Source organism: Mus musculus, chromosome 11 (assembly GCF_000001635.26).
Source record: "Mus musculus strain C57BL/6J chromosome 11, GRCm38.p6 C57BL/6J".
NCBI lineage: Eukaryota > Metazoa > Chordata > Mammalia > Rodentia > Muridae > Mus > Mus musculus.
In genome coordinates this window covers 53,259,603-53,286,039 of record NC_000077.6, presented here as the reverse complement: position 1 = coordinate 53,286,039, position 26,437 = coordinate 53,259,603, and the positions used below count along the sequence as shown (strand labels likewise).

General features: G+C 41.5%; 1 protein-coding gene across 1 annotated transcript in view; it reads left to right on the top strand.

Annotated features, from left to right (window-relative positions):
* Hspa4 (heat shock protein 4) overlaps positions 1–26,226 on the top strand; it is a 40,666-nt gene extending 14,440 nt beyond the window's left edge. Inside the window, exons 5-19 of the mRNA NM_008300.3 lie at positions 1,841–1,940; positions 2,378–2,511; positions 5,328–5,572; positions 10,821–10,897; positions 13,162–13,313; positions 13,920–14,026; positions 14,961–15,094; positions 16,171–16,352; positions 17,455–17,550; positions 18,922–19,074; positions 19,991–20,116; positions 20,899–21,006; positions 23,041–23,160; positions 23,615–23,776; positions 24,225–26,226. Coding sequence (NP_032326.3) covers positions 1,841–1,940; positions 2,378–2,511; positions 5,328–5,572; positions 10,821–10,897; positions 13,162–13,313; positions 13,920–14,026; positions 14,961–15,094; positions 16,171–16,352; positions 17,455–17,550; positions 18,922–19,074; positions 19,991–20,116; positions 20,899–21,006; positions 23,041–23,160; positions 23,615–23,776; positions 24,225–24,428 — 2,100 coding nt within the window. The 3' untranslated portion in view covers positions 24,429–26,226. The remainder of the gene's footprint in view (positions 1–1,840; positions 1,941–2,377; positions 2,512–5,327; positions 5,573–10,820; positions 10,898–13,161; positions 13,314–13,919; positions 14,027–14,960; positions 15,095–16,170; positions 16,353–17,454; positions 17,551–18,921; positions 19,075–19,990; positions 20,117–20,898; positions 21,007–23,040; positions 23,161–23,614; positions 23,777–24,224) is intronic.
* The last annotated feature ends 211 nt before the right edge of the window (positions 26,227–26,437 follow it).

Sequence of the window (26,437 nt, the reverse complement as noted above, 5' to 3'; positions counted from 1 at the left end):
CTTTTGATCATTGAAGGAAGGAAGTCAGGATAGGAACTCGAGCGTGGCAGGAACGTGGAGGTAGGAGCTGATTGTCCAGGCCACAGAAGAGCTGCTTGCTGACTTGCTCCTCGTGGCATGTTCTGCCTGCTTTGAGACAGAGCCCAGGACCACTAACAGGATAGTTCCATCCACTGTGGACTAAGCCTTTCCCCATCAATCACTAATTAAGGAAATGCCTTATAAGCTTGCCCTTAAAAATTTATTTATTTATTTATTTATTTATTTATTTATTTATTTATTATATGTAAGTACACTGTAGCTGTCTTCAGATATACCAGAAGGGGTGTCATCTCATTACAGATGGTTGTGAGCCACCATATGGTTGCTGGGATTTGAACTCAGGACCTCTGGAAGAGCAGTCAGTGCTCTTAACTGCTCAGCCATCTCTCCAGCCCCAGGCTTGCCATCTTATGGAGACATTTTCTTAGCTGAGACTCCCTACTCTTGTTGACTTGTGTTGAGTTGACATAAAACTATCCCCCACACTGATGTTTTAGCTCTTTGGCTTTTTTGTCTTAATGGGTACATTAATTAGCAAAGCAGATTCTTTTGGCTGCCTTTTTCACTGCAGATTCTTGATTATCCAGCAATTTGGTACTGATACAGATAATGATTGGGTAATAGTTGTGGTCCACATTCTGGGGATTGGAAGAATAGAAAGGCTGTTAGGAGCCCAAGTGAAGTGATTGATTACTTAGTGCAGTGGTTCTCCACATGTGGATCATGATCCTTTAGGGGTTGCATGTCAGATAACCTGCATACCAAATATTTATTTACATTACGATTCATAACAGGAGCAAAGTTTTAGTTACATGGTAGCAACAAAAATAATTTTATGGTTGGGAGTCACCACAACATGAAGAAATGTATTATTAAAGGGTCGTAACATTAGGAAGGTAACTGAGGTGTAGGTATAGAGACTGTGTCGGGTTCTCTACCATTCCTCTCTCTCCATCGGGCTCCCACACTTGACCTCTTTCCTTTGTCTAGTGCCTTTTACTTTGAGTAATGCTCACATAACATTTTATGAAATAGTGGGGATATCTAAATGTTTTTTTTTCTGCTTGATCCCATTTTGAGGGACCTGGGTTTTAAAGGTTAGTTTTCTAATTCTTGCTTAGAAGTCCTTAAGATATCACTGAGTTTGAGTGATGTGCTGGCACAATTCTTTTGCAGTGACAGGCCGCTGCAGTCTGCAGGGAAAAGGCAGTGGAGCAGCTTGTGTAGGAAGTGAGGCACAGTGCTGGTCCAGGTGTGCTTCATCCCTTCAGCATACGGTGTAGAAACATGTATGACACAGTTTCCATCCACAAAATGTGGCCGGAATCTAAGTTCATGGTTATTTTGGGGTTTGGTTTCCTACCCAGCATGAGCATGGACAGCATTTTGGACTTGAGGATAGCAGTAGTCAGTACAGCAATATTGCTAAGTAGAACAGTCAGCTGTTTTTAATTGCTTAAGGAAAAATTTCCGGCAGTTTATTAAGAAAAATTTTTTGAGCCTGGTCTATTTATCTCTGCTACCTTTAAATATGCTGGGATTACAGGTATACTCCTCTAAAATTAGCCTGAGGAAACATTTTTTTTTTTTAGTTTTTCGAGACAGGGTTTCTCTGTGTAGCCCTGGCTGTCCTGGAATTCACTTTGTAGACCAGGCTGGCCTCGAACTCAGAAATTCGCCTGCCTCTGCCTCCCGAGTGCTGGTGTGCACCACCACACCTGGCAGGAACAATTTCTTAATCTGATTTCTAGATGTCAACTTTTTGCAGGCCTTTGTAAAGAGAATGTTTCTTTTACAGGTTCCTAGTTTCTACACTGATGCAGAACGGCGGTCAGTGATGGATGCCACACAGATTGCTGGTCTCAATTGTTTGCGGTTAATGAATGAAACAACTGCAGGTAAGAGGGATTAACGAGGCTAGGTGGCAAATTCCTTTATTCCCAGTATTCTCAGCAGAGGCAAGCGGATCTCTTGAGTCCGAGGCCATCCTAGTCTATAGAATAAGTTCCAGGACGCCAGGGATCCATTAAACAGAGAAACCCTGTTTCAAAAACAAACAAAAAGGGGGAATGAATGAGACAGCTGCAGATGACTTCTACTCTCTTAATTGTTAAATACTGAAGCTGCTTAACATTGATCACTGTGATGGTAATGTTCCACATGAGTAAAATTATGCAGTGTTTATAAAGAAATTGATTGTCTCCAACACAGTGCCCAGTGTAGCTTTAGCTTGTTCCTGAGATATGAAATGTGTCCTTTTTTTTTTTAATTGATTAAATGAATCGTAGTATTTAGAAGATACTCTGTTGAACTTACTTTTTTCCCTCTTGTGTAGTTGCTCTTGCTTATGGAATCTATAAACAAGACCTTCCTGCCTTAGAAGAAAAACCAAGAAATGTAGTTTTTGTAGATATGGGACATTCTGCCTATCAAGTTTCTGTATGTGCATTTAATAAAGGAAAACTGAAAGTAAGTATTTTTCTAGAAAACTGGAAATTAAAATTTGATAAAATTTGATTAGATTTTTGAGTGACAAATTATTATTTTTTTCACCAATTGGAAACATGTTGTGAGTCACCTGAGCTGGAATGCAGATATGGTGGGAGGAGTAGAGGTGTGGGCCCCAAACAAGCTTTATGTAGAGTTGGTGTGGTGTGAAGTCGAGAAAGAGTATGAACTTCGAGGTGAGGCTCCCGAGATCGCTAGTCGTAATCGTCTCACTTGGACGGTATAGGAAGCAGCCCATCCTCTCGGGCTTCTTCGGAGCATTTTCCTTGGTAACAACAGAGAGGATGTTTAAGGTGCTCTTGCTATTTGGAGAGTTCTAGAAAGAGGCTCTTGATTGAAATTTTGGATGCTAAAGGACTCAAGACTAGAAGTGATAGTCTAGGTTTCTAGAACATTTACAGCTCTAGAGTAACAACCATTGTATATAGAATTGTAGAGCTGTTTAAAGAGAGGGATTGCCACAGTGTGCATGTCTGGCTCCTTTGAGGAGTTACACAGTGAATAGAGGCTAGTGGTCCCTTTGGCTAGGTAACTTTATCTAATGCTTGCTTTAGTTGAGTGTGTTTCAAGATTCTTGGTGCTAAGGTTTAAATTTGCCCCCCAGTTTTGTGGTGCAGTGTAGGGAGGACTAACGTGAAATCATTTGAGGGCATTTTTGGGTTCTAGTTTGTTCTGTTTCTTTTTCTTTCTTCTTCCTCCTCTTTTGAATATTAGACTTGGTTCTGTTTTACTTTCTTATCTATATTTTCATATTCTAGGTTTTTTGTTATCAAACATTGGTTGGGAAATGAGTATTTATAAGTTTTATAGCTATAAATTGTGGGTCAGACATAATTCTCAATGTTCAGGTAATACTTTAAACTGCGCTGGTAGCTCATGACTATAATCTCAGGCTTTGGGAAGCAAAGGCAAGTGTATCATACTGAAGACCAATGTGATCTATATAGTAGGGAAAAATAAATAAAAGAGTTGGTAAGATGGTTGAGTGGATGAGGCATGCTTGCTTCCAAGCCTGATAACCTGAGTTCAATTCCCAGCACTCACAGGATAGGAGAGAACTGAGTTTTGAAAGTTGTACCCTCTCTATCCATTTATGCATTCTCAATAAATATGTAAATAAATGTGTTAAAATACAAAAAAATTAGCCACTGTCTTAGGGTTTCATTGCTGTGAAGAGATACCATATAAAGGACGCCATATAAGAACCACTCCATAAAGGATAACATTAATTGGCACTGGCTTAAGTTCAGAGGTTTCGTTCATTATCATCATGGTGGGAAGCATGGCAGTGTCCTTGTAGATATGGCACTGGAGAGGGAACTGAGAATTCTGTGTGTTGATCTGAAGGCAGCAGAAGGAGACTGGGGCATACTGGGTGTAGCATTAGAGACCCCCACCCCTACTTCCTCCATACCTCCTAATAGTGCCACTCCCCATGGGTCAAGTCTGTGAGGCCATACCTATTCAAATTATCACAAACTACTGATAGAGTTATTTCTAAAAAATCTGACACTTTCACATTTAAAATAATTGATTGGATTTCGAGGCAAGGTCTCACATTAGCTTAGTCTGGTGTGTCTCAGCGTGGAATTCTGGGATTGCAGATGTGTACCTGTACACCTAGCTTTATTGTATTATCTATTTGGGGCGCTAAGGGTTGAACCTAGGGTTTCAGGCTTGTTTAGCAAGTGCTTTATTGTTGTGCTACATCCTTATCCTCAGTTGGAATCCCTGTACTCAAATCTATATCCAGTTTTTCAGTTAACTTACTAAGAAAATTTCTTGAGCCAGGCACTGGTGGCCTGTGCCTGGGGTCGGGGGCGGTAGAGGCTGTTGGATCTTTGTGAGTTTGAGGCTAGCCTGGACTTTAGAGCAAGTTCCAGGGCAGTCAGGACTACACAAAGAAAACCTCGTCTCCAAAACAAAATAAACAAGATTCTTAATGGATTTAATGTTCATTAAAGAGGTTACGTTTATCAGGTTTTGTTGCTTAGCTTGTCATCACGTACTGGATCTGCTTTAGATCTAAACTTGCAATCCTGCTACAGATGTGAAAAACTGTCAATGCAAGTTTGATAGACTTAAGTGGCACATAAAAACACAATTATGCCTAACATTTCTGCAGCTTTCAGGCAGTGAACTGATTAGAAGTTGGTACAAGTGTTTGGTCTTGAGTGTGAAATTCCTCTTGAAGTGGTTTCTACTACAGTAAGTGTTAGCAACCTGAAGATGGCCTTTTTTTTGCTTCCACATGATGTGTAAAGTAGAGATTATGAAGTATGTTATTTATTGCTCACGTTGGAGTTGATGCCGGTCTGGAACTCAGAGGCTTGTGGCAGTTGTCTTGCCTCATCCTTTGGAAGTTGAGCCATGCCTTTTCAGAGTGTGTTCGTGGTGTTTCCTCTCATCCCCCCAAAGAAAGAAAAAAGTTTATTTAGTATATTACCTGGACAGTGATGAAAAGGACTGCCTGTTTCATAGTGTAGCGTTAGCAAGTATTAATGTGCAGCATCCTTTTTTTCACCCTGATGAACACATTTTCTGGCCTTTAGGAAATAGATGATGGCCAGGTGGTGGTAGCACATGCCTTTAATCCCAGCACTCTGTGAGTTCTATGCCAACCTGGTCTACAGGGTAAATTCTAGGACAGCTAGGGCTACACAGAGAAGCCTTATGTGAAAAACCAACAAAAATAAAAGTAATAAAAATAAGAGTGTATGTATCATGGTAAATTTTACAATTGGTTAATTTTTTGATTATCCTCTTTTTCTTTGAAGGTTTTGGCCACAGCTTTTGATACAACATTGGGAGGCAGAAAATTTGATGAGGTGTTGGTAAATCACTTCTGTGAAGAATTTGGAAAGAAATACAAGCTAGACATAAAATCTAAAATTCGTGCTTTATTACGACTGTCTCAAGAGTGTGAGAAACTCAAGAAATTGATGAGTGCGAATGCTTCAGACCTCCCTTTGAGCATTGAGTGTTTTATGAATGATATTGATGTGTCCGGAACTATGAATAGGTAACCATGTTCTTAATGTTAAATGAGCAATGACCTTTATTTTGTTTAACTGATTAATGAAACCATGGTGGTTAACATGTTAAAAATTACAAGCCATTTAGAACCCAGTTTTCATTTAAAAGTTGTATCTAGTGGTTCTAGTAATGGAGACTGAAACTTTTATTCTGGTAACTTTAATGTTTCTGAAAGTCACTAGTTAATTCAAATATGTATTAGACACAAATGACTGGGAAAACTAGTGAACTGTTTTAATGCAGAAATAGGATGAATTTAACTTAGGCACCAATTTAAAAAATGTTCTTTTTGAGTAGTTCAGGATCATTTGAGGGCAGTATCCCTTTTATACAGCACTGCAAGAATTCTGGGTAACTGACATTTAAGGTTATTTCAGAAACACTCAGTGTTATTGTTGCCTGATTGTGTTGCTTGGATGAGGGAGTGAGATGTTCTTTTGGCTGTGAACTCCTGGTGGAATTCAGGCAAGACTAATGACTTGTTTGGAGAAGTGTGCCTGAGTGACCCTTAAAAAATTTGAGATGGTATTTATTGTTGACCAGTGTTCAAGTATATCCTAGCTCACCCTTTTCTCCTGCTTGGAATTTTTCCTCTTTGTTTTTAATGAGTGTGAGGCCTCCCTCCTCCTCCTGTGTGCAAGAGAGGTGGGGTGGGTGGAGAGGGAGGGGAAGAGGGAGGGAGGGAGAGAGACAAAGACGGGGAGGCCAATATGTTTTAAAAATTTGTTAATCAAATGCTGTTTATAAGAGTTAAGGTGTGTGTGTTTTCAGACTCTGTTTTGCCTGCATGCTGTTCTTTTTTTTTTTTTTGAGACAGGGTACCCTGTGTAGCCCTGGCTGTCCTGGAACTCACTCTGTAGACCAGGCTGGCCTCGAACTCAGAAATCCACTTGCCTCTGCCTCCCAAGTGCTGTTTTTCTAATGTTAATTTTTTATGTGTACGGGTGCTTTGCCTGCATATATGTCTGGGCCACATGCATACTTTGTCTTTGGAGACCAGAAGGAGAACTCTGGCACTAGAATTAAAGACAGCAGGGCCGCATAGTGGGCGTTAGAAATTGAACCTGTGTCGTTTGGAAGGGTGCACTCAAGAGGCAGAAGCAGACAAATCTCTGAGTTCGAGGCCAGCCTGGTCTACAGAGGGAGTCCATGGACAGCCAGGACTCAGTTACACAGAGAAACCCTATCTTGAAAAACAAACAAAAAAAACAAAAAAAGAGAGAGAGAATGAGAATTGAGATAATGGCTCAGTAGGTATTGTGTTTGGTTAGAATTCCTGGTTTCAGTTTCTATCAACCTATAATAGGTTGATAGTCTTAGAAGTTCAAGATCAGGCTAGAGAGATGACTTGACAAGTAAAGTTGGTTACTGTCAAGCCTTGTATCTGAGGTCAGTCCCTAGGATTTCCATGGTAGAGGAAGAGAACCTCCATATGTGTGCTGTCTCTGTCTCTGTCTCTCTCCCTCCCTCTCTCTCTCTCTCTCTCTCTCTCTCTCACACACACACACACACACACACACACACACACACATACACACCACTCACTAAAAGGAAACACAAATTTTAGCTCCCTAGTTTGAGGTTGGCTTGGTTTTCATGAAACGTGGCTATCCTGAACGTGTCATTTCCTTGGCAGTAATCAAAGACAAGGATTTGTCGCTCTGGGTAGGGACAGGGAAAGCGTCACTTCATTTAATCTTCTGTCTGGGTAAATGTGATATCTCAAGTTAGGCAGCTGCTTGAATATGTACCATCAAATGAGGTTCAGGCCAGCCTGGGACACGGAAGATCCTATCTCTAAAATTCACACACCATACAGTGAAACACTTCACAGTGACCAGTTAGTAAACACTTAGTACATGCAGTGCTATGAAGCATCACTTGTGTATAATGGGAACAGTCATTACGTAGCTAAAGTCCTAGAGTCAGTCAGTCTGTTTGTCTGTCTGCCAGCAGTTCTCCTTTGGGTCTGGTTCAGATTTTATTTGCATTCTCTGCACATATCCTAGCAGTGGAACCATGCATGTATGTCATGTGTGTAGTGCATGATAGTTTTGAGGTTTATTCGTGAAGTGTTCACCAGTGCATCGTTACCTGTTCTGGCAAATGTGTGCATTCATAGTCAGTGTTTAGTGATGGTTTGAGAATTGAGGCAGGCAGATTTGAACAGAGATACTTCAATGTGTGTTTTTAGTTCTTTGAGGTGTGCACTTAGGAGTGTAATTAATTGTTCTCATGAGGTAGTGCTTAAAACCTTTCCTTGTGTGTGTAAGCCACTTTTTGGAGCACCATCTTCCCAGCCCCCATCTGGCTCTGTTCTTAAAGTAAGCTTGTCTGAGGAGGAGTTGAGTGTTCTTTGTGTTTTCCAGCTTTGCTTTTCTTGAGGAACTTTGCCTTTCTGGGATGTGACAGTCTCTGCTGGCTTGTTTGCTCTTAAAAACTTTGTGGTTACTTTCCCTATCTTAATTTTTGTTCATATATAATTTGTTTTCACTTCCTGGTTATTTTTTGTTGTTGTTGTTGTTGTTGTTGTTGTTTGTGGCTGTTGAGGTAAACTTCATATAAAAGAATCTACCATTTTAAATGTACACTTCAATGTTTTGTATGCATTCATAAGGTGGTTACTCTTGGCCACTGTCTAATTATAGAATGTTTTTGTTATCCCCTAAAAGAGACGGACGCTCCGTCCTGATAGCAGTCTTCAGGAGTTCCTTCTAGTCTCAGGGCAGAGACTCTGGATTTGTATATTCTTTTGTGCATTTTTTGTTGAAATGCGTATTTCTAGGTTCTTTATAGTTTTTCTGCTCCAGACCCTTTTACTTTTGTGACATAGTTGTCACTCTGTATACCTAGCTGGCTTGGAACTCACTGTGATGCAGGCGGCTCTTCACCTCCCCAGTCTTTCTCCCCAGTACTGGCATTACATCATGGCTGCTTCCTTGGGCTTTTTTTAAATCAGGGTTTGTAAGTCTGTGTAGCTCTGGCTGCTCTGTAGACCAGGCTTGACAGAGTTCCACCTGCCTCTGCCTTGGGAGTGCAGGGATTAAAGGTGTGTTGCCACCATTGCCTGAAGAACTTTTTTGCTTGCTTTTTTTTGGACACAGGTTATTTTGTTTGTTGACTTTGAACTCTTTTCCTTTCTGTGCTACTCTGGAGTGCTAGGGTTGAGGTTGAGAACCACCATATCCTGTTCTAAGTATAGTGGGATGGAGCGCAGGGCTTCATGCATGCTAAACAAGCATTGTCCAGCTAAGCACTGTGCCCAGGCCTTGGGAAGCAGTGCTTAGAGTGGTTTTTCTTCCTTTTTGACTTTACTTCTACTTTCTTGCCCAGTTTGGGTTTGTTTATCAGTGTTTTTTCTTTCCTTACATTCTTGTTTCCCTTTTAAGAGAACTTTTTAAAATGCTATTTAAAAGGTTTATTTTTCTGTATGTGAATGTTTGCCTGTGTGTATGTAGGTGTACCATGTGCGTCCCTGGTCCCTTCCTTCAGAGGTGAGAAGAGGGTTTGGATTTTCTGGAACTGGAGTTGCAGTTATATGCCATTATGTTGGGTCTAGAAAAAGCAGCAACTGTTAACCCTTGAGCCAACATCTCTAACCCCTTTTAAGGGAACTTTTTAGGTTTGCCCTCTGTTGCTGTCCTGTCTTATCAAGGGCTCTTTTATTTTTCCCCCCAACAAACAAAACGTATCTTGGGTCATTGCATGGATTATTTTTTGAAACAAGTACATATGGAACTGGAGATGTATGTGTGTGTGTATGTATGTATATGTATGTGTGTGTGTGTATATATATATATATATATATATATATATATATATATATATATATAGTTATATATAGTTACATATAGTTATATATATAGTTAAGTGGTTATATATATATAGTTAAGTGGTTAAGAGGCCCTGGGTTTTGTTCCAGTGCCATCCTGGTAACTTACAACCATCTATAACCCCAGTTCTAGGGGATTTAACACTTTCTTCTGATCTGAGAGTACCAGGCCATGCACGTATGTACATAGATGCATGCAGGCAAAATGACCATACACATAAAATAAATATAAAAATAATAAAATGTAGATATAGAATAAATCATGGATGGACTGTGAGACATGTTAGTTATTAGACTCATTTTGAAATAACTTGAGTATTGCATAGCTCTGTTTATATAATTATGTTCAGAGCAGATTAAACTAAAACCCAAAATAGTTAAAAAAAAAATCCAAGAAAAACAAAAAAAACAAGCAAACAAAAAAGATAGATGGTTGTCAAGGATTCTGGAGGAAAAGTAGAGATGGATGGGAACAACCTGCCCAATTGTTAAGCCTGTAGACAACTGGCAGAGACTCCTGTCAGTATTCACTAAGTGTAAAAGATCACCACACTAGTTCGTGCACAAGGTGTAGACAGAAGAGCTGTGCTCTTTTTCTAATTCTAAACCAATCTTACAGAGAAGAATTTTTTTCAAGATCGATCAATCTATCTCTATCTATCTATCTATCTATCTATCTATCTATCTATCTATCTATCTATCTATCTATCATATATAAGTATATTGTATCTGTCTTCAGACACACCAGAAGAGGGAGGGCATCAGATCTGATTACAGATGGTTGTGAGCCATCATATGGTTACTGAGAATTGAACTCAGGACTTCTCTTTTAACCTCTGAGCCATCTTTTCGGCCCACAGAGAAGAATTTGATATATGTTAATGTTCTCTCTCTCTTTCTTTCCCTACCCAAGCTGGCACTGAACTGTTGTGTGTATGTGTGTGTTTGTTGATTTACCTATCCTGAGTAGTTCATATAGCTGGAGTAAATAAAAGATGTCCTTTGTTTGACTTCTGTTTAGCACAGCACTTTCAGATCTAGCCTGATAACACCCATGAGTCAGTTCCCTTTTCTTCCTAAGTACCATTGACAGGCATTTGAATTGTTTTTGCTTTCTGGATTTTATGAATCATGTTGGAAAGCATCCTATCATGTACATGTTTTATTTCCGTGAACTTATGTTTTAATTCTATTAGCGTGCGTACCCAGTGTAGAATTGCAGTCCTCTGGCAATGCTGTTAAAGTTTAGCATTCCAAGCAAAAGCCAGACTCTTAGTGTTCATCTTACATTGCCCAGAAACATGTAAGGCCTGCAGTTCCCAAATCCTTATCAGTGCTTGTCATTGCCTTTTGTTTTACGTATAAGTGGAATGTGGTTTAATCTGTATTATTTCTTTACTAGAGGCAAATTTTTGGAGATGTGTGATGATCTCCTAGCAAGAGTGGAGCCGCCACTTCGAAGCGTCTTGGAGCAATCCAGTGAGTACTTTTGTCATTGAATTAATTGTTTGTAGATCTCAGACTCTGGGGATGTATTGCATGTTATCATTTTCTCCCAGTCAAATATTTGCTGCATGAACACTGTCAGTTTAGTTTCACGCTATAATAAGCTTTATCTGTCCCCTGGAATATTTCTTCTTTCTAAAGCCTTCTATGAAGAATACAGGGAAATAAAAGTTTTCTCAGAAAACTTTCTTTCTCAAGCACAGATGGATGTAGAAATCTGTTTACTGAGTTGCTTTGCAGTGTGTATGTGGTGGTCTTTTTGTCAGTGAGCCCTTTGTTAACTTAGTATGGCTCTGAGAGATGGCTCAGTGGGTAAAGCCTTGCTGCTCAAACATAAAGACCTTTGGCTCCTCAGCATCTCTGTAAAATCCAGGTGCAGCTGCACACTGTAATCTCCAGTGGTGGGGAGGCAGACAGATCATCCTAGAATCAAGCTCCACGTTCAGTGGAAGACTCTCTTAAAAACAAAACAAAACAAAACAAAAAAACCTAGAGAGATGGCTCAGAGGCTAGAACTAGCTGCTCTCTACCAGAGGACCCAGGTCAAAGTCCTAACATCTTCATGGTGACTATAACGCCAGTTCCAAGAGACCTGACTTTCTCTTCTGGCCTGTGTCACCAACAGGCATATATGTGGTGCATGGATGAACATTGTGCACAGACACATGCAGACAAAACAACCATATACATTAAAAAAATTATTTTTTTTGAAGGACAGAGGTTGAATGGTGATGCGTGCCTGTATTTTCAGCAGATAGGTCAGAAGTTTAAGGTCATCATCAAATTTTAAGGCCAGCCTAGGTTAGAGACCCTGTCTCAAAATCTCAGTAATCAGAAGAAAGAGACAGATGGATCGCTGTGAATTCAGGACAGCCAGCAGTCCTAAAAGAGATCCAATCTCAATCAATCAATCAATCAAACAAACAGATTAATAACTACAAAAATAAAGTGGAGAGTCATGTTGATACAGGAGCACAGAAAGACATGCAAACCAGGTGTGATTTATAAGATGTTTTAATTATGTTTCAGACTAAAGGGTGACAATTCCCTTAGGAATACATTATTAACTAAAACAGTTTGGGGTACAATGTTTACCTTTTTTGTTAGTCACTAATTAATTCAGGGTGGTCATGTAATGTTAGCTTAGTACTGGCTTGGGTCTTAAATCAGTGTTGATGAGAGGTGAGTGTGTTTTTACTATGGATTTTGGGAGTGTCACCCTCCCTGCTCCCCATTTTTTCTTCTCAGGAGTTGAAGTTACATTGTGTAGGCTGGTCTGTAATCCTTGGACTCAAGCAGTACTCCTTCCCCTGCCTCCAGCTGGAACTGCAGGCACATACCTAATATGCCTGGCTGCAGCTCATTTCTTTTGTAAAAAGTGAGTTAGTGGAGGTCAGACAATAACTAAGTAGAGCTGATGCTCTGCACATTTTCGTGCATCCTGGAGGCTGAGCTCTGGGGTCACCAGGCTTTCAGCATGTGTGTTTAACTTGCGGAGCCATCTCACCAGCCCTCACGCTTGCTTCTTTAAATAGTTCCTCTCGGGGAACAGTGGTTGTTAGATAAAGTGTGACTGGGAAAGCACTTGGCATTAGATAGGTTTTGGGCAGTAGCTGAGCCTTGCCATGCCCTGATCCCCAGGAGACCATAGACCATGGCTATGTGCCTGTGCCTTGTTATTTGGAACTTCCTTGCTTTATGGCAGGTCATGGATGACTTAGTATTTTGAAGCCCATTTTGAGCTAACATGCTGGCTGGAATGTTGGATCTCTTGACAGTACTTTGTGTAGCGCTCTAAGGGAATGCAGGACCTGCACAGGCAGTGCCTTCCAGACCCCACTATTGTTATTTGAGAGTCAAGATGAGTACTTTTTTTTTTGTTGTTGTTGTTTTTCAAGATAGGGTTTCTCTATATAGCCTCAACTCAGAAATCCGCCTGCCTCTGCCTCCCAAGTGCTGGGATTAAAGGCGTGCGCCACCACTGCCTGGCAAGATGACTACTTTTTACCAGAGGCTATGCTCCAGTGTGAGAGAATGTGAGTGTGGGTGGGGCATGGCGGGGGTAGGGGGTGGGGGTGGGTTGTGGGGGAGGATAATGAATTTTGGAATGAGGATGTAAGGGAGTTGTTTGTTTTTTAAAATGTTTGTGGATTCATTCACCATGAGCTCTACTACTTTTTTCTTCATTGTAGAATACTGGTTTAAAGATTCTTTTTATGTCTCTATTTTTGCCGTAGAGTTAAAGAAAGAAGATATTTATGCAGTGGAGATAGTTGGTGGTGCCACACGAATCCCTGCAGTGAAAGAGAAGATCAGCAAGTTTTTTGGTAAAGAACTCAGCACAACATTAAATGCAGATGAAGCTGTCACTCGAGGCTGTGCTCTGCAGGTGAGTTTGGTCTTCATAGGTCATAGCACAGATCTACCCATTAACAAAAGGGCAGCTTAAGGTGTAAGTTTCTGAAGCCCTTGCTTAAAATGGGCAGCTGACATACATAAAAGGTATTGATGGCGTAGCGTGTAGTGAGAGGAGTTCAGAAGTGCAGAGGCTGGGGGCTGTGCTGACGCAGGCTTTCAGTTTGATTTTAGCACTTGGGAGGTAGAGGCACATGGAGCTCAGTGAATTTGAGGTCTGGGCTACAGAGTGAGTCCAGGACACAGAGTGAGGCCAGGGCTGCACAGAGAACATTGTCCTGCAAAACCACAAAACAAAACAAACAAACAAACGGAATTGTGGGCCTAGGTTAAGGGCTAAGCTAGAGCTGACAGAACTTGTTGGATTGTCGGTATTGATTCATGAAGTAGTAGACTTCAGTTAAAGTAACTAGTTAGACAGTAAATTTGACAATGACAGCAGTTTGTAGAACTATTCAGATACCATTATATTACTACTGAAAATATTAAATCAATGATGGCCTCCTACTGCTTGTAGTTCTATAATACCGGGTTATAATGTCTGTGTGTGTCAATGGAATTGTTAACATTTTCGTTCTAGTGTGCAATTTTATCACCTGCTTTCAAAGTCAGAGAATTTTCTATCACTGATGTGGTACCATATCCAATATCTTTGCGATGGAATTCTCCAGCTGAAGAGGGGTTAAGGTAATATATTATCAGTCTTGTTGATACATACTCAGTTGGGTGTTAAATCTAGGCAGTGTGTTATCCTTCTTTTCAGTTTACACGTGTATCTGTCCAAGGCATAAAATGTGGTTGTTGTTGATGTAAATTCAAGGCCAGGCATGATAGTGAATCCCTGTAACCGAGCATGGTTTTGGTAGAGGGAGGCAGGAGGATCAAGAGGTAAGGTCATCCTTGGCTGCATAGTGAGTATGAGCCTCTCCTTTTTTCCTTTTTTTTTTTTTAAAGGCATGAGTAAATTAGTGCCCTGTCCTTTTAAAATTATATATACTTGTTCAAGTATATTATTTTTTAAACAGTCCATAAAGAATTTAAGATTGTTGTTTTATTTGTGTATTTTAGCTGCATGTATGGCTGTGTACCATGTGTCTGCCTAGTATATGAGGAGACCAGAAAGAGAACATTAGTTGTAAGATAACATGTGGGTGTTGGGAATCAAACCCATGTCATTTAGAAGAGCATCCAGTGCTCTTAACTTCCGAGTCATCTCTCTATGAACCTGCAAATAACAGCTGACAAGGAGGAGAAACTAGGACTGTTGAGTAATTACAAACCTAGGATACATGTGTCAAAGGTGTTCAGAATGTCATAAATTTTTGTCTGAGGAAAGCGCTTGCCATACAAGCCAGAAGACCTGGGTTCAGACCCTCAGCCAATGTAAAGCTAGGGTGAGATGGGAGGTGGAGGGTCAGGGCTCCCCAGAAGCTTCCAGGCTGAAAGCCTGGACTGGGTAGCAGCAAAAAGCAGAGATTGCTGTCTCAGATCAGGGGGAGTTCCTCTTACCTCAGCACACTTGAGACACCCCCCCCCCAAATAACAAAGAAAGATTGGAATATTTTAAAAAGAAAAAGAGCCTTATGAAGTTTTGTGTTTTTTGTCCTTTTCTTCTTCCTAGTGACTGTGAAGTCTTCCCCAAAAACCATGCTGCTCCTTTCTCCAAAGTCCTCACCTTCTACAGAAAGGAACCTTTCACTCTTGAGGCCTACTATAGTTCTCCTCAGGATTTGCCCTATCCAGATCCTGCTATAGGTGAGTAGAATTGAACTGAAATCATAACAAAAATTGCCTGTACTTAGAGCACTAAAGGGAAAAAAAATAGACTATTCAGAAATGTAGGCGCTTGAGGCCACAAAAGCAAACATCTTCTGCCCTTTGTACTTGCTGTAGAGGCAGTCGGATGGTTATTTAATGGAGGCTTGACTTTTGCAGCAGTGTTCCTGGGTTGAGTGCACATTGTGGGTCATTGCTTAAGGTGATTCTGATGTCAGTTGGATTCTAATATAGGGTTACAAGATTTGCACAGAAACCACTAGATTGTTTACAGCATCAGTTTATTGTTGATTTTGGAACCAAGTTGACCAGTCTTTACAAATAGAGAACATTTACAATTTGGAAATAATATCACTTGACAGAGAAACCAAGAGTTGTAAAGATCTGTGCAGTGGATGAACAGCCAGGAGCAGTGTCAGTGACCTTTGGGAATGGTGGGAAGAAGGTTGGCCTCCCTGCTTTTCATTTGTATGACAGTCATACCCAGAAAGGCGAACTTCTCGAACTGTATTATTTTCTATGCCTTCCAGTATTGGCCTAGCCCTGGGAATGCTCACTTACTCATTGGGCTTCCATAGCCTTCCTCTGAAACTCACCATGGCTTTTTGTCTTAGGCAACTCCAAGATGTACAGCTTGCCCGTCTCAAGTTTTTCCATGGTTTTGTTTATTTGTTTTTGTTTTTAAACAAAATTGTTTTTGAACTTTAAAAGATAAGAAAATAAAATTCCACAACAAACTCTTGGTATGGTAGTAAACTTTACAAATGACCATTTCTTGGAAGGTGACAAACTGGAAAAATTTAAAAGTAAATTGTGGAAATTGGATACTTTACTATCTGGCACAGCACATGCAGCTGACATAGGGGATTGGAGGAAAGGAGAGACCAACAGGAGACGTTTGAGCCCTTAGTGTGGGGGGTCAGGAGTGCGCTGTGGTGAGAGGAAGGAGAGGCTACTTCTGAGAAATGATCTGACCCAGGAGCCTGGTTGTTTTATTACTACAGCTCTGGATGTTTAAGGTCAGTCTCACTGTGCATTCCTTCCTTAAATCCCAGCTCAGTTCTCAGTTCAGAAAGTCACTCCACAGTCTGATGGCTCCAGCTCAAAAGTGAAAGTCAAGGTCCGGGTGAACGTGCACGGCATCTTCAGTGTGTCCAGTGCGGCCTTGGTGGAGGTGCACAAGTCTGAAGAGAGTGAGGAGCCCATGGAGACGGATCAGAATGCAAAGGAAGAGGAGGTAGCCTGCATGTGATAGCATTTGTATTGGTCACAGCTGACAGGCTGACGGGAGCACTGAGGCCACTCAAACCACTTTTACATTTCATTCCAGTGGAAAGGAACTGAAATTGACTCCTCCCTCAGACCATTTCTCAGCTTAGCACTATACTTCTGATTATGTCTGGTAATGGTTTTTAGAAGTACAGGAGACTATATACTCTTGATAAATACAGGTCTTAGTCTGTCTGTACATCAGATTCAAAGCTTTGAACACCCCAAAGGCTTGGCTCTTCCCCATGTGTGCAGAGCACCCACATTGAGATCTTGGTTTCAGATGCTTCCCAGACTTTTTTATTTTTTGTTTTTTTTTTTCTTCTGAGACAGGGTTTCTCTGTGTAGCCCTGGCTGGCCTGGAACTCACTCTGTAGACCAGGCTGGCCTCCAACTCAGAAATCCACCTGCCTCTGCCTCCCAAGTGCTGGGATTAAAGGCATGTGCCACTATTGCTCAGCCCCAGACTTCATTTGTTTGTTTGTTTGTTTTTAGATTTATTTATTTGTTATATAAGTACACTGTAGCTGTCTTCAAACACTCCGGAAGAGGGCGTCAGATCTCATTATGGATGGTTGTGAGCCACCATGTGGTTGCTGGAATTTGAATTGAGGACTTTTGGAAGAGCAGTCAGTGCCATCTCTCCAGGCTCTCTTCCCCCCCCCCCCCCCACTTCTTTATTAGTGAATGGTGCTGAAAGAATTCTGTGGGTCTCTTGACAAAAATCAAGCCTCTGGGAAAAGCATGTGGAAGAGAAGCTCAAGTTAGTTTGTTTGTTTCCACACTCCATTGAGTCTTTTATGATTCACAAAGGAGTTCCATAGTTCCTACAAGGATGGGCATGTCGGGCAGGGCAGGTACCAACCACACTGTTGTGTTGAACTCCAGAGAGGAAAACTTCATGCTTTGTGTAATTGTGCGTAATTGGAATTTTGAACCCTGATACAGTGATGGCTGGTAAGTCAGGAGGCATTCTATACCATGTGACTTTGAGTATGTTGTGAAGGCTGCCTAGGTTTTTTTCTGTTGGAATCTTCTGGTTTCAATGTTTGATTTAACTGGTCTTTCAGAAGATGCAAGTGGACCAGGAAGAACCACATACTGAAGAGCAGCAGCAGCAGCCACAGACACCAGCAGAAAACAAGGCGGAGTCTGAGGAGATGGAGGTACAACCTTAAGATTCTCAGTCTCTCAGGAACCCCAGGGCCTGATTGGAATGTGGTTCTGTGCTGTTCTATTTATTTGTAGAAGTTTTAAACTACATTGCATAGTGTGTTTTGGAAAGTTAAAAAGAACATTACCGCTAATTTTTTACTGATGAAACAATGAGACATAAAATTTCCTTTTGTATTTCTCAAATTTTGCCAATTGTTTTAGTAGTCTGTTTTGTTTTTTGTGGGGTGTTTTTTTTTTTTTTTGGTTTTTTTTTTTTTTTTTGGTTTTTTGAGACGGGGTTTCTCTGTGTAGCCCTGGCTGTCCTGGAACTCACTTTGTAGACCAGACTGGCCTCCAACTCAGAAATCTGCCTGCCTCTGCCTCCCAAGTGCTAGGATTAAAGGCGTCGCCACCACACCGGCACATCTGTTTTTTTTTTCTTCCCTTTTTCCCTTTTGCTAAAAGTTTTAGTGAAGAAAAATTTTGATGGTTTACTTTTCATGAGTCTGTTCTGACACGTTTGTAAATTTAAGAATCTTGTTATTCTTATAGTGATAATCAGCAGCGCAGGGCAATGTAATATAGTATTCTAGTTGAGATTTGTCTTTGTGGTCACCTTTCTGTATCTTAGGAGTGGAATGGCTACCAACCAAGAACAGTCACGAAGGTGGCTAGGGAACCAGAAGAGCCACTCCTATTGTAAGGTGTACCATGTGGCTGGGGCGATGAGTCAGCTGGCACCAAGGATAAGTTCTACACCCAATGTACTTGTTGCCAACCTTGCCTACTTGAGTTGGATTCCTCAGACCCAGTTGGTGGAAAGAAAACTGACTCCCCACAAATTGTCTTCTGAACTCCACCCATATGTACCATGGCATGTGTGTATGCATACATACAAAGTCTTAAGAATGTAATTTTTTTTAAGATTTATTTATTATTATTATTCATTAGTACACTGTAGCTATCTTCAGATGCACCAGAAGAGGGTGTCAGATCTCATTTTGGGTGGTTGTGAGCCACCATGTGGTTTCTGGGATTTGAACTCAGGACCTTTGGAAGAGCAGTCAATGCTCTTAACCACTGAGCCATCTCGCCAGCCCAAGAATGTAATTTTTAAAAAGAAAGATGAAGCAGTGCATTTGAGTAGGTACAGAGACGAGGTGGGTAGGACACAGGAACCCAATCCCTAATGACCACCATTATGCTTAACTCCTGAATGTAGTGTTCTACATATAACAGACTCACTCTTTAGTTTCTAGATATGATACGTATGAGTTACATCATTAGTTAACTAAGGCCAAATCAGTTTTTGATATTTGATCTAGTTTAAAATATTAAGTTAGCCTGTGTGGTTTTGTTCTTCATAGTTTTTGTTTCTTTAGACATCTCAAGCTGGATCAAAAGATAAAAAGACGGACCAACCACCTCAAGCAAAGAAGGCAAAAGTGAAGACCAGCACTGTGGACCTGCCCATTGAGAGCCAGCTGCTCTGGCAGCTGGACCGGGAGATGCTCGGCCTGTACACAGAGAATGAGGTACGTTTGGACTTTAAGTCAGTGCTTTTAATTCAGTTCCTGATGTTGTATTGATCTCCAACAGTAAACTATTTCCTTGCTCCTTCATTAACTGTGATTTTGCTTCTGTTAGGAATTGGAATGTAAATATCTGATATGCAGGGTGTCTGATCTGACTCCTGTAAAAGGGTTTGATAGTGCTTTAGGGTTTCTGCCAGTTTGGACTATTATTGGTAAAAGCAGATTTAAGTTGTAAGCTATGGCTCTTTATGTTCTTTTGTGTGTGATAGTAACTTGACGTCTACATTGCTATCTCTTGTCAAGTGGCTTTTTGTTTTGTTTTTGTTTTATTTTATTTAAGATAGGGTCTCTCCTTGGCTGACCTAGAACTCACTATGTAATTCATGCTGGCCTGGCCAGAGATCTGTCTGCCTCTGCCTCCCAAGTGTTGAGATTAAAGGCGTGTGCCACTCTGCCTGACACAGAACTCTGTCCCCCAAAGTAATAACTAACCCTTTCCCATGCCCCCTCCCTTTTTTTTTTTAGTTTGAAACAGGCCCTCCCCCCCCACCCCTCAGGAGACCGGGTTTCTCTGTGTAGCCCTGGCTGTCCTGGAACTCACTTTGTAGGCTGGCCTCGAACTCAGAAATCCACCTGCCTCTGCCTCCCGAGTGCTGGGATTAAAGGTGTGCACCACCACTGCCCGGCCACCACTTCTTGTCTTAAATATTTTGTTTTTGCTTTTGAGGGTCTTTATTTTTATTATCTCTCCCCAAAAAACCCCCTACAAAATCTGTGCTTTTCAATTTTTTTAATTCCTGGGTCTATTTTGTAGGGGTGACTCAAGAAATGGAAGCTTGTTGCTTTTAATGTTAGTTGATGTGTAAGAGGAAATTGTCATAGTTGTCCTCGTGTTTAATTCATTGTTCTGTTCCAGGGTAAGATGATCATGCAGGATAAACTGGAGAAGGAACGGAATGACGCCAAGAATGCTGTGGAAGAGTATGTGTATGAGATGAGAGACAAGCTTAGTGGTGAATATGAGAAGTTTGTGAGTGAAGATGTAAGTGCCCTGCTCCCATACTGATCCGGTCTAGGGGGAATCCTTGGACACTCAAAGGAAGCTGTGTTAGTGTGCGTGGTCATGTTACCAAGAAATGCTGCCGAGACCTGAGTGGTAGGAGCACAGACAGGCTCTTTAAAGGCTGGAGTTTTGGTCTTAGCACTCATGGTGGCTCATTCTGTCTATAGCTATAGAGAATTGACATCCTTTTCTGCCCTACATGGACACTTACATACATTAGGCAAAACATTCATATGCATACAATCCAAAAAATGTGAAAATTTTCTGTTTGGGAGTTACATAGTTGTAACTGTTGGAATAGTTGAATGTTTAGTTTTACATGTGTGAAGGGTTCACATGCATGTGAGTCCATGGAGAGCCTCAGAATTCTTGTCTGCTGTCTTCCTGGATTGTTCTCCACTTTTACTGTCAAGACAGTCTTTCTTGAACCTGCAATTGGCTGAATTTTTTTTTTTTTTAATTTTTTTTTAAACTAGTGTAGCTAGGCACCCCGTTTTAGGGATTCCCCATCTCTTGCCTCCTGAGTGCTGGATTAGAGGAGCTGACACATCTGTTTGGCTTCTACATGGGCTCTGGGTTTCAGAACACAAGCTCTTATTTATACTTGCATGGCAAGCCCATGGTTACTCACTGATCCATCCCCTAGACCTGGTTTGCACTTCTGTATTGTCTCCCATTACAGTGTGTGTGGGTTCGAAAGTCAGACACGTGATTGGTTTTTCTTTTTTTTTTCTTTTTGGTTTTGTTTTGTTTATTTACAGGATCGTAATACTTTTACCTTAAAATTAGAGGATACTGAAAATTGGCTGTATGAAGATGGAGAAGATCAACCAAAGCAAGTTTATGTAGACAAATTGGCTGAATTAAAAGTAAGTGTCTCAACACAGAGGTATCTGAGCCTCTGTAGTTTCCAGAGTGGAGCTTCCATGTAAAAGCACAGGCTAAAACTGCATGCAAGAACTGTATCACTCTGATGACCTAACCTGTTATTCTCTTAACCGGTTATAGAATGAGCTAACTTTTGTTCCAGTGGATTAGCATTGAGGCCCTTCTTGGTGTCAGGATATAGAAAGAGCATGGAGTTCTAGCCTTTCCTCAGGTACCTGCTGTGCAGTTTGGGTCAGGGTTGTGTATGTATATACCTTTTCCCATAGTGTAGCTGAGGCTCGCCTCCAGCTCCTCAGCCTCCCTCCCCGGTGCTGCATGTGCAGGCTTGCCACATGCCCAGCAAAGCCTCTGGGTGTGAGAAACATGCTACGGAGCTGGATGGGTAACATAGAAAATATTACCTGTTTGTTGTTTGAAAAAAGTTGTAAATTCACTGAGAGGAAATGGGAACTTTCCGTTTTGTTATGGCTTTTATTGTGGACTTTCTGGAAGAACTGGGTCATTGTAGCTGTCCAGAGTATATGGCTCAAGAACAGTGCCTGGGGCTTAGTTTACTTTGGCAGGGATGCAAGTGGTCCTGCTAAACTATGTTTTCATTTGTTTGGTTTTTGTTTTTAAAAAGACAGGGTTTCTCTTGTTGTTGTCCAAGTTGTTCTAGAACTCAGTATGTAGACCATGCTGGTCTTGAACTCAAGGGATCCCACCAGCCTTTGCCTCCCAAGTGATGGAATAAAAGGCTTGCACCACTACTGCCTGGCTTCACTGTGCAAAAAAAAAAAAAAAAATTTTTTTTTTCTGGAAAATGCCAGGCAGGCATAAGAAAGTTAAGAGTAATTATTGCAGCCATTCTGGCTGTGTGTCTTTTCTGTACCTTCTTCCAGTTGAGTTAAGCTTTTTGTGATTTATGTTTTACTCAAAGTCTACAGCCCCATGCTACACCATCATTGCACCAGAGATCTCCAGTGTGACTGAGTTTTCCAGTTCTTTTTTTTTTTTTTTTTTTTTTTTTTAAGATTTATTTATATCCTGGGTGTGGTTGCTTACGCCTTTAATCCCAGCACTCGGGAGGCAGAGGCAGGCAGATTTCTGAGTTCGAGGCCAGCCTGATCTACAAAGTGAGTTCCAGGACAGCCAGGGCTATACAGAGAAACCCTGTCTTGAAAAAACAAAAACACAAAGAAACAAACAAAAAAAAAGATTTATTTATTATGTGTAAGTACACTGTAGCTGTCTTCAGACACCCCAGAAGAGGGCGTCAGATTTCAATATGGCTGTGAGCCACCATGTGGTTGCTGGGATTTAAACTCAGGACCTTCAGAAGAGCAGTCAGTGCTCTTAACCTGAACCATCTCTCCAGCCCCAGTTCTTATTTCCTGAACAGTGACGACCATTTAGTTGATCAGAGTTGGGACCCAAATAATGTACATATGCATAGTTCACCTGTGTCTGTAGCTGACTTAGTCTCCTCCTTTTCCTCGTCTATGTGTGGGAGAGATGGGATCAGTTCATTGTGGAGAGTTTTCTCTGTGTGTGTGTGTGTGTGTGTGTGTGTGTGTGTGTGTGTGTTTCTGAGCCAACGTATGGGTGTGGGGGCTTGAACCCAGGTTGCTCTTAACTATGGAGCCATCTCTCCGACCTCCCCAGTTTGTTTCTTAATAAAAAAATGTTGGTTAAGTAAAAATTGTTGGCTAGGTAACTTTTGGTTGTCCTCCCATTGTGAGAATTGGGCTTGGTCATGAGGAACAGCTTCACTTGGGACAGTCTTGACTTGTGGTCACGAGCAGCTGGAGAAGGTGCCTGGGACTTTCAGTGGTTTGGACAAACATTTAGCTTAAAATAGCCTGTATTATTTTAAGCATGTGTTGTGTATATATATTTGTATATTCATGTTCATCATGTGTGCGCATACACATACCCAGAGAGTGACAAATTAACCCCATTACTCTTAATCCTAGTAGTTATATAACTTGGATAGTTTAAGCTACCCTGTATAAACCTGTGTATTCTCCTGTTAGAGTTTAGGTCAACCCATTAAGACACGGTTCCAGGAATCTGAAGAAAGACCAAAATTATTTGAAGAACTAGGGAAGCAAATCCAACAGTATATGAAAGTGATCAGCTCTTTCAAAAACAAGGTATCTTAGTTTCATTTTCGTATGATTTTTGGTTATGGCACTGTATGTTTGTTTGATTTTGTGTTTTTGAGGCAAGATCTCACTGTGTAGGCCTGGGTGGCCTGGGACTAGCTATGTAGGCCAGGTGTCTTTGAACTCACAGAAGTCCATATGCCTGTGTATCCTGAGTGCTGGAATTAAAGCCATGCGCCAACACAACCAGTCTTAGTTTTTCTTTTTAAATCTTACTAGTTTTATTCTTATGCACATAGCAAAGCATTGGATCTTTGTTGGGGGCTGAAGTTACAGTTGGTTTTAAGCTGCCCAATGAAGATAAAGTGAACTGAACTTGGATTTTGTACAAGAGCCTTTAGCTGCCAAACCGTCTCTCCAGCCCCAAGATGAGAAATGTTTGAGAGGAGATACTGGGTAGGGAGTTGCTCATCTTCCAATTAACTGTCATCTCCACTTGTAGGAGGACCAGTATGAACACTTGGATGCTGCTGACGTGACAAAGGTAGAGAAAAGCACCAATGAGGCGATGGAGTGGATGAATAGCAAGCTTAACCTGCAGAACAAACAGAGCCTGACGGTGGATCCAGTTGTCAAGACAAAGGAGATTGAAGCTAAAATTAAGGTAGTTCTTGCCCTTGTGTACTCTCTCTCCTCCCCCCCCCCTCTTTTTCTTCCTTCCTTCCTTCCTTCCTTCCTTCCTTCCTTCCTTCCTCCCTCCCTCCCTCCCTCCCTCTCTCCCTCTCTCTCTCTCTCTCTCTCTCTCTCTCTCTCTCTCTCTTTCTTTCTTTTTTTTTTTTTTGAGACAGGGTTTCTCTGTATAGCCCTGGCTCTCCTAGAACTCACTCTGTAGACCAGGCTGGCCTTGAACTCAGAAATCCATCTGCCTCTGTCTCTCTGCCTCTGCCTGAATTAAAGGCGTGTGCCACCATGCCGGGCCCTGGACATTTCTTAGCAGCTCTTTGTTATTAACAGTTGGGATTTCATTATGGCTTAGGTATTGGGGTTTACTTAGCATGTCATATAAAATTTGTTTCATTTATAAGAAACTATAGTTTTCTTTACCATTCTAGGAGCTGACAAGTATTTGCAGTCCTATAATTTCAAAACCCAAACCCAAAGTGGAACCCCCAAAGGAGGAACCAAAACATGCTGAGCAGAATGGACCAGTGGATGGCCAAGGAGACAACCCAGGCTCCCAGGCTGCTGAGCACGGTGCAGACACAGCTGTGCCTTCTGATGGCGACAAGAAGCTTCCTGAGATGGACATTGATTGATTCCAACACTTGTTTATATTAAAACAGACTATTATAAAGCTTTAAGTTGTCAACTTTGTTCTGAATATCAACTAGAGCAAGCAAATACTGGAGATTTCTTAGTCAGTTTTTAGGGGACCTCGGGGGTGGGGTATATAGGTAATATACAGAGCATTTTGACTTCTAAATAGTTAGATCCAGAGATGAAGTGCACTGTTCTCTCTTCATTACGGTCCTGTTTAAGAGCCCAGCTAGTCTATCTGAGCTCTCGCCTCCATCCTTGTTTTAATCATGCTTCTACAAGGTGAAGTGTGTTTGGGGAAACTGAGCTCTAACAAAAGCCGCGACAGCCACCAGGCAGGCTTTTCCTTATACATGACAGAAGTTCGTATTACGCCTTGGAAGGTCTAGGTGGAGATCACCACCAGCATTCTCTGCCTGTGGGGTTGTGGGGCTGGTGCTTTCTCCATTTCTGAGGGTCAGGATGGCCAAGCATGGATTAACACTAGGAGAGTGCAGAGCGCAGCAGAGCCTGCTCTCATCCCTCTATCCCCAGCCCAGTCTTCCTCCTCCATCCTTAAGCAGTATAAATGCTATGTGCCCTCTTCACTTAGAGCGAGCTTTAGTGTGTCAAGGGACTCTGCTTTCCTGTACTTCCTAAAAGTACATTCACTAATACTGAAGCATCAAAGTGTAGTTTAACCTTAAGGTTGGGTTGTAAATAACACAGTTGGGTGTAGGCATGGTAAATCTGAGCAGTCCATCCTTAGTATGGTGGAAAGATTTGTACCCTGACCCGCTCGAGTGGTGGTAGATGTATGTAAATTAGAAGTTTGAATGGGACAGGATGAGAGTTCGAGGCTCTTTGTTTGGTATCTTTTGTGTTAATGTGTCTTGAATCTGCCAATCTGTATGTTAAAACAGCTGACAGATTGTAAAGCTATTGCACTGCGTTGCCCTGGACAAGTCTGAAATTGGTATAAAAGACAAGGTGCCCAAGGTCACAAGAACACCTCATTGCCGACTGAAGCCAGTGTCAGGGCACCACATACTCCTGGGGCCAGTCTACAGGAAAGAGATGTTCTGCAAACAAGGGTGGATGCCTGCAGTAGAGGTCAGAGCTGGTTACCTGCCTTAGTTACAAGTGTCGGTTATGTTCTGGGTCTTTGTAATCGCTGATCTCTGTAACAGAGCCTCTGTTTATTTTTGCTTGTTGGAAATAGGGTTCAACCATGCATAGTTAGAATCACTATGCATCTGTCTGTCCACACAGGAAGTGCTATAGCTCTCAAGTGCTCTAGAGGCAGTTGGAAAGGAAGGAATGCATGCTTATGTGAGCAGCTGGACTCCCGCTCAGTACAGGCCTGGAACCCCAGGCCAAATGTATGCTCTGCTTCCTTGAGTGCTGTAAGAGTTCCCACTGGCCTTGCTCTGAGGCCAAGAGCTTTTTCAAATGCAGGCTGCAGGATTAAGCCAGCTCTTATGCAACTGACTGTCCTTAATGAAGAACTCATAAACATTTGTGTGTGGGGGTGGGGGTGGGAGGGTTTGGGTGCTGGGATGGGGGTGAATTTGAAGTTTAAGATTAAAAGCTAGAAATCAGATGGTCTGCTTCTGCTATGTCTGTAGACCGATTGGATGTATGTGGAGGCTGGCCAGATGGCAACTGATGACTTGTGTGCAAACAAGTGTTTATCCGGGTTGCATTATCCAAACTGGTTTGTTAAAAACTCTAGGTCACATTCTTACACTAAGAAAAACAGTTAACATGAGACAAAGTTTAGGAAAAACTAATAAAAGAAACCTGTCTTAACTTGAATGGTTTTCTTAATTTTCTTAAGTGGGCTGTTTGTGTGTGTGTGTGTGTGTGTGTGTGTGTGTGTGTGTAGGGGACTTACTTGAGTAGTTATATATGTGGGTGGGTGGGTAGGGGCAGGCTGGGGGAGACTGTCAACAGAATAAGCTGGCCTGAATGCAGTCCATCATCCTGCCTTAGCTGCTTGCCTGTGTGCTTATTTTGGAGCCCTCTG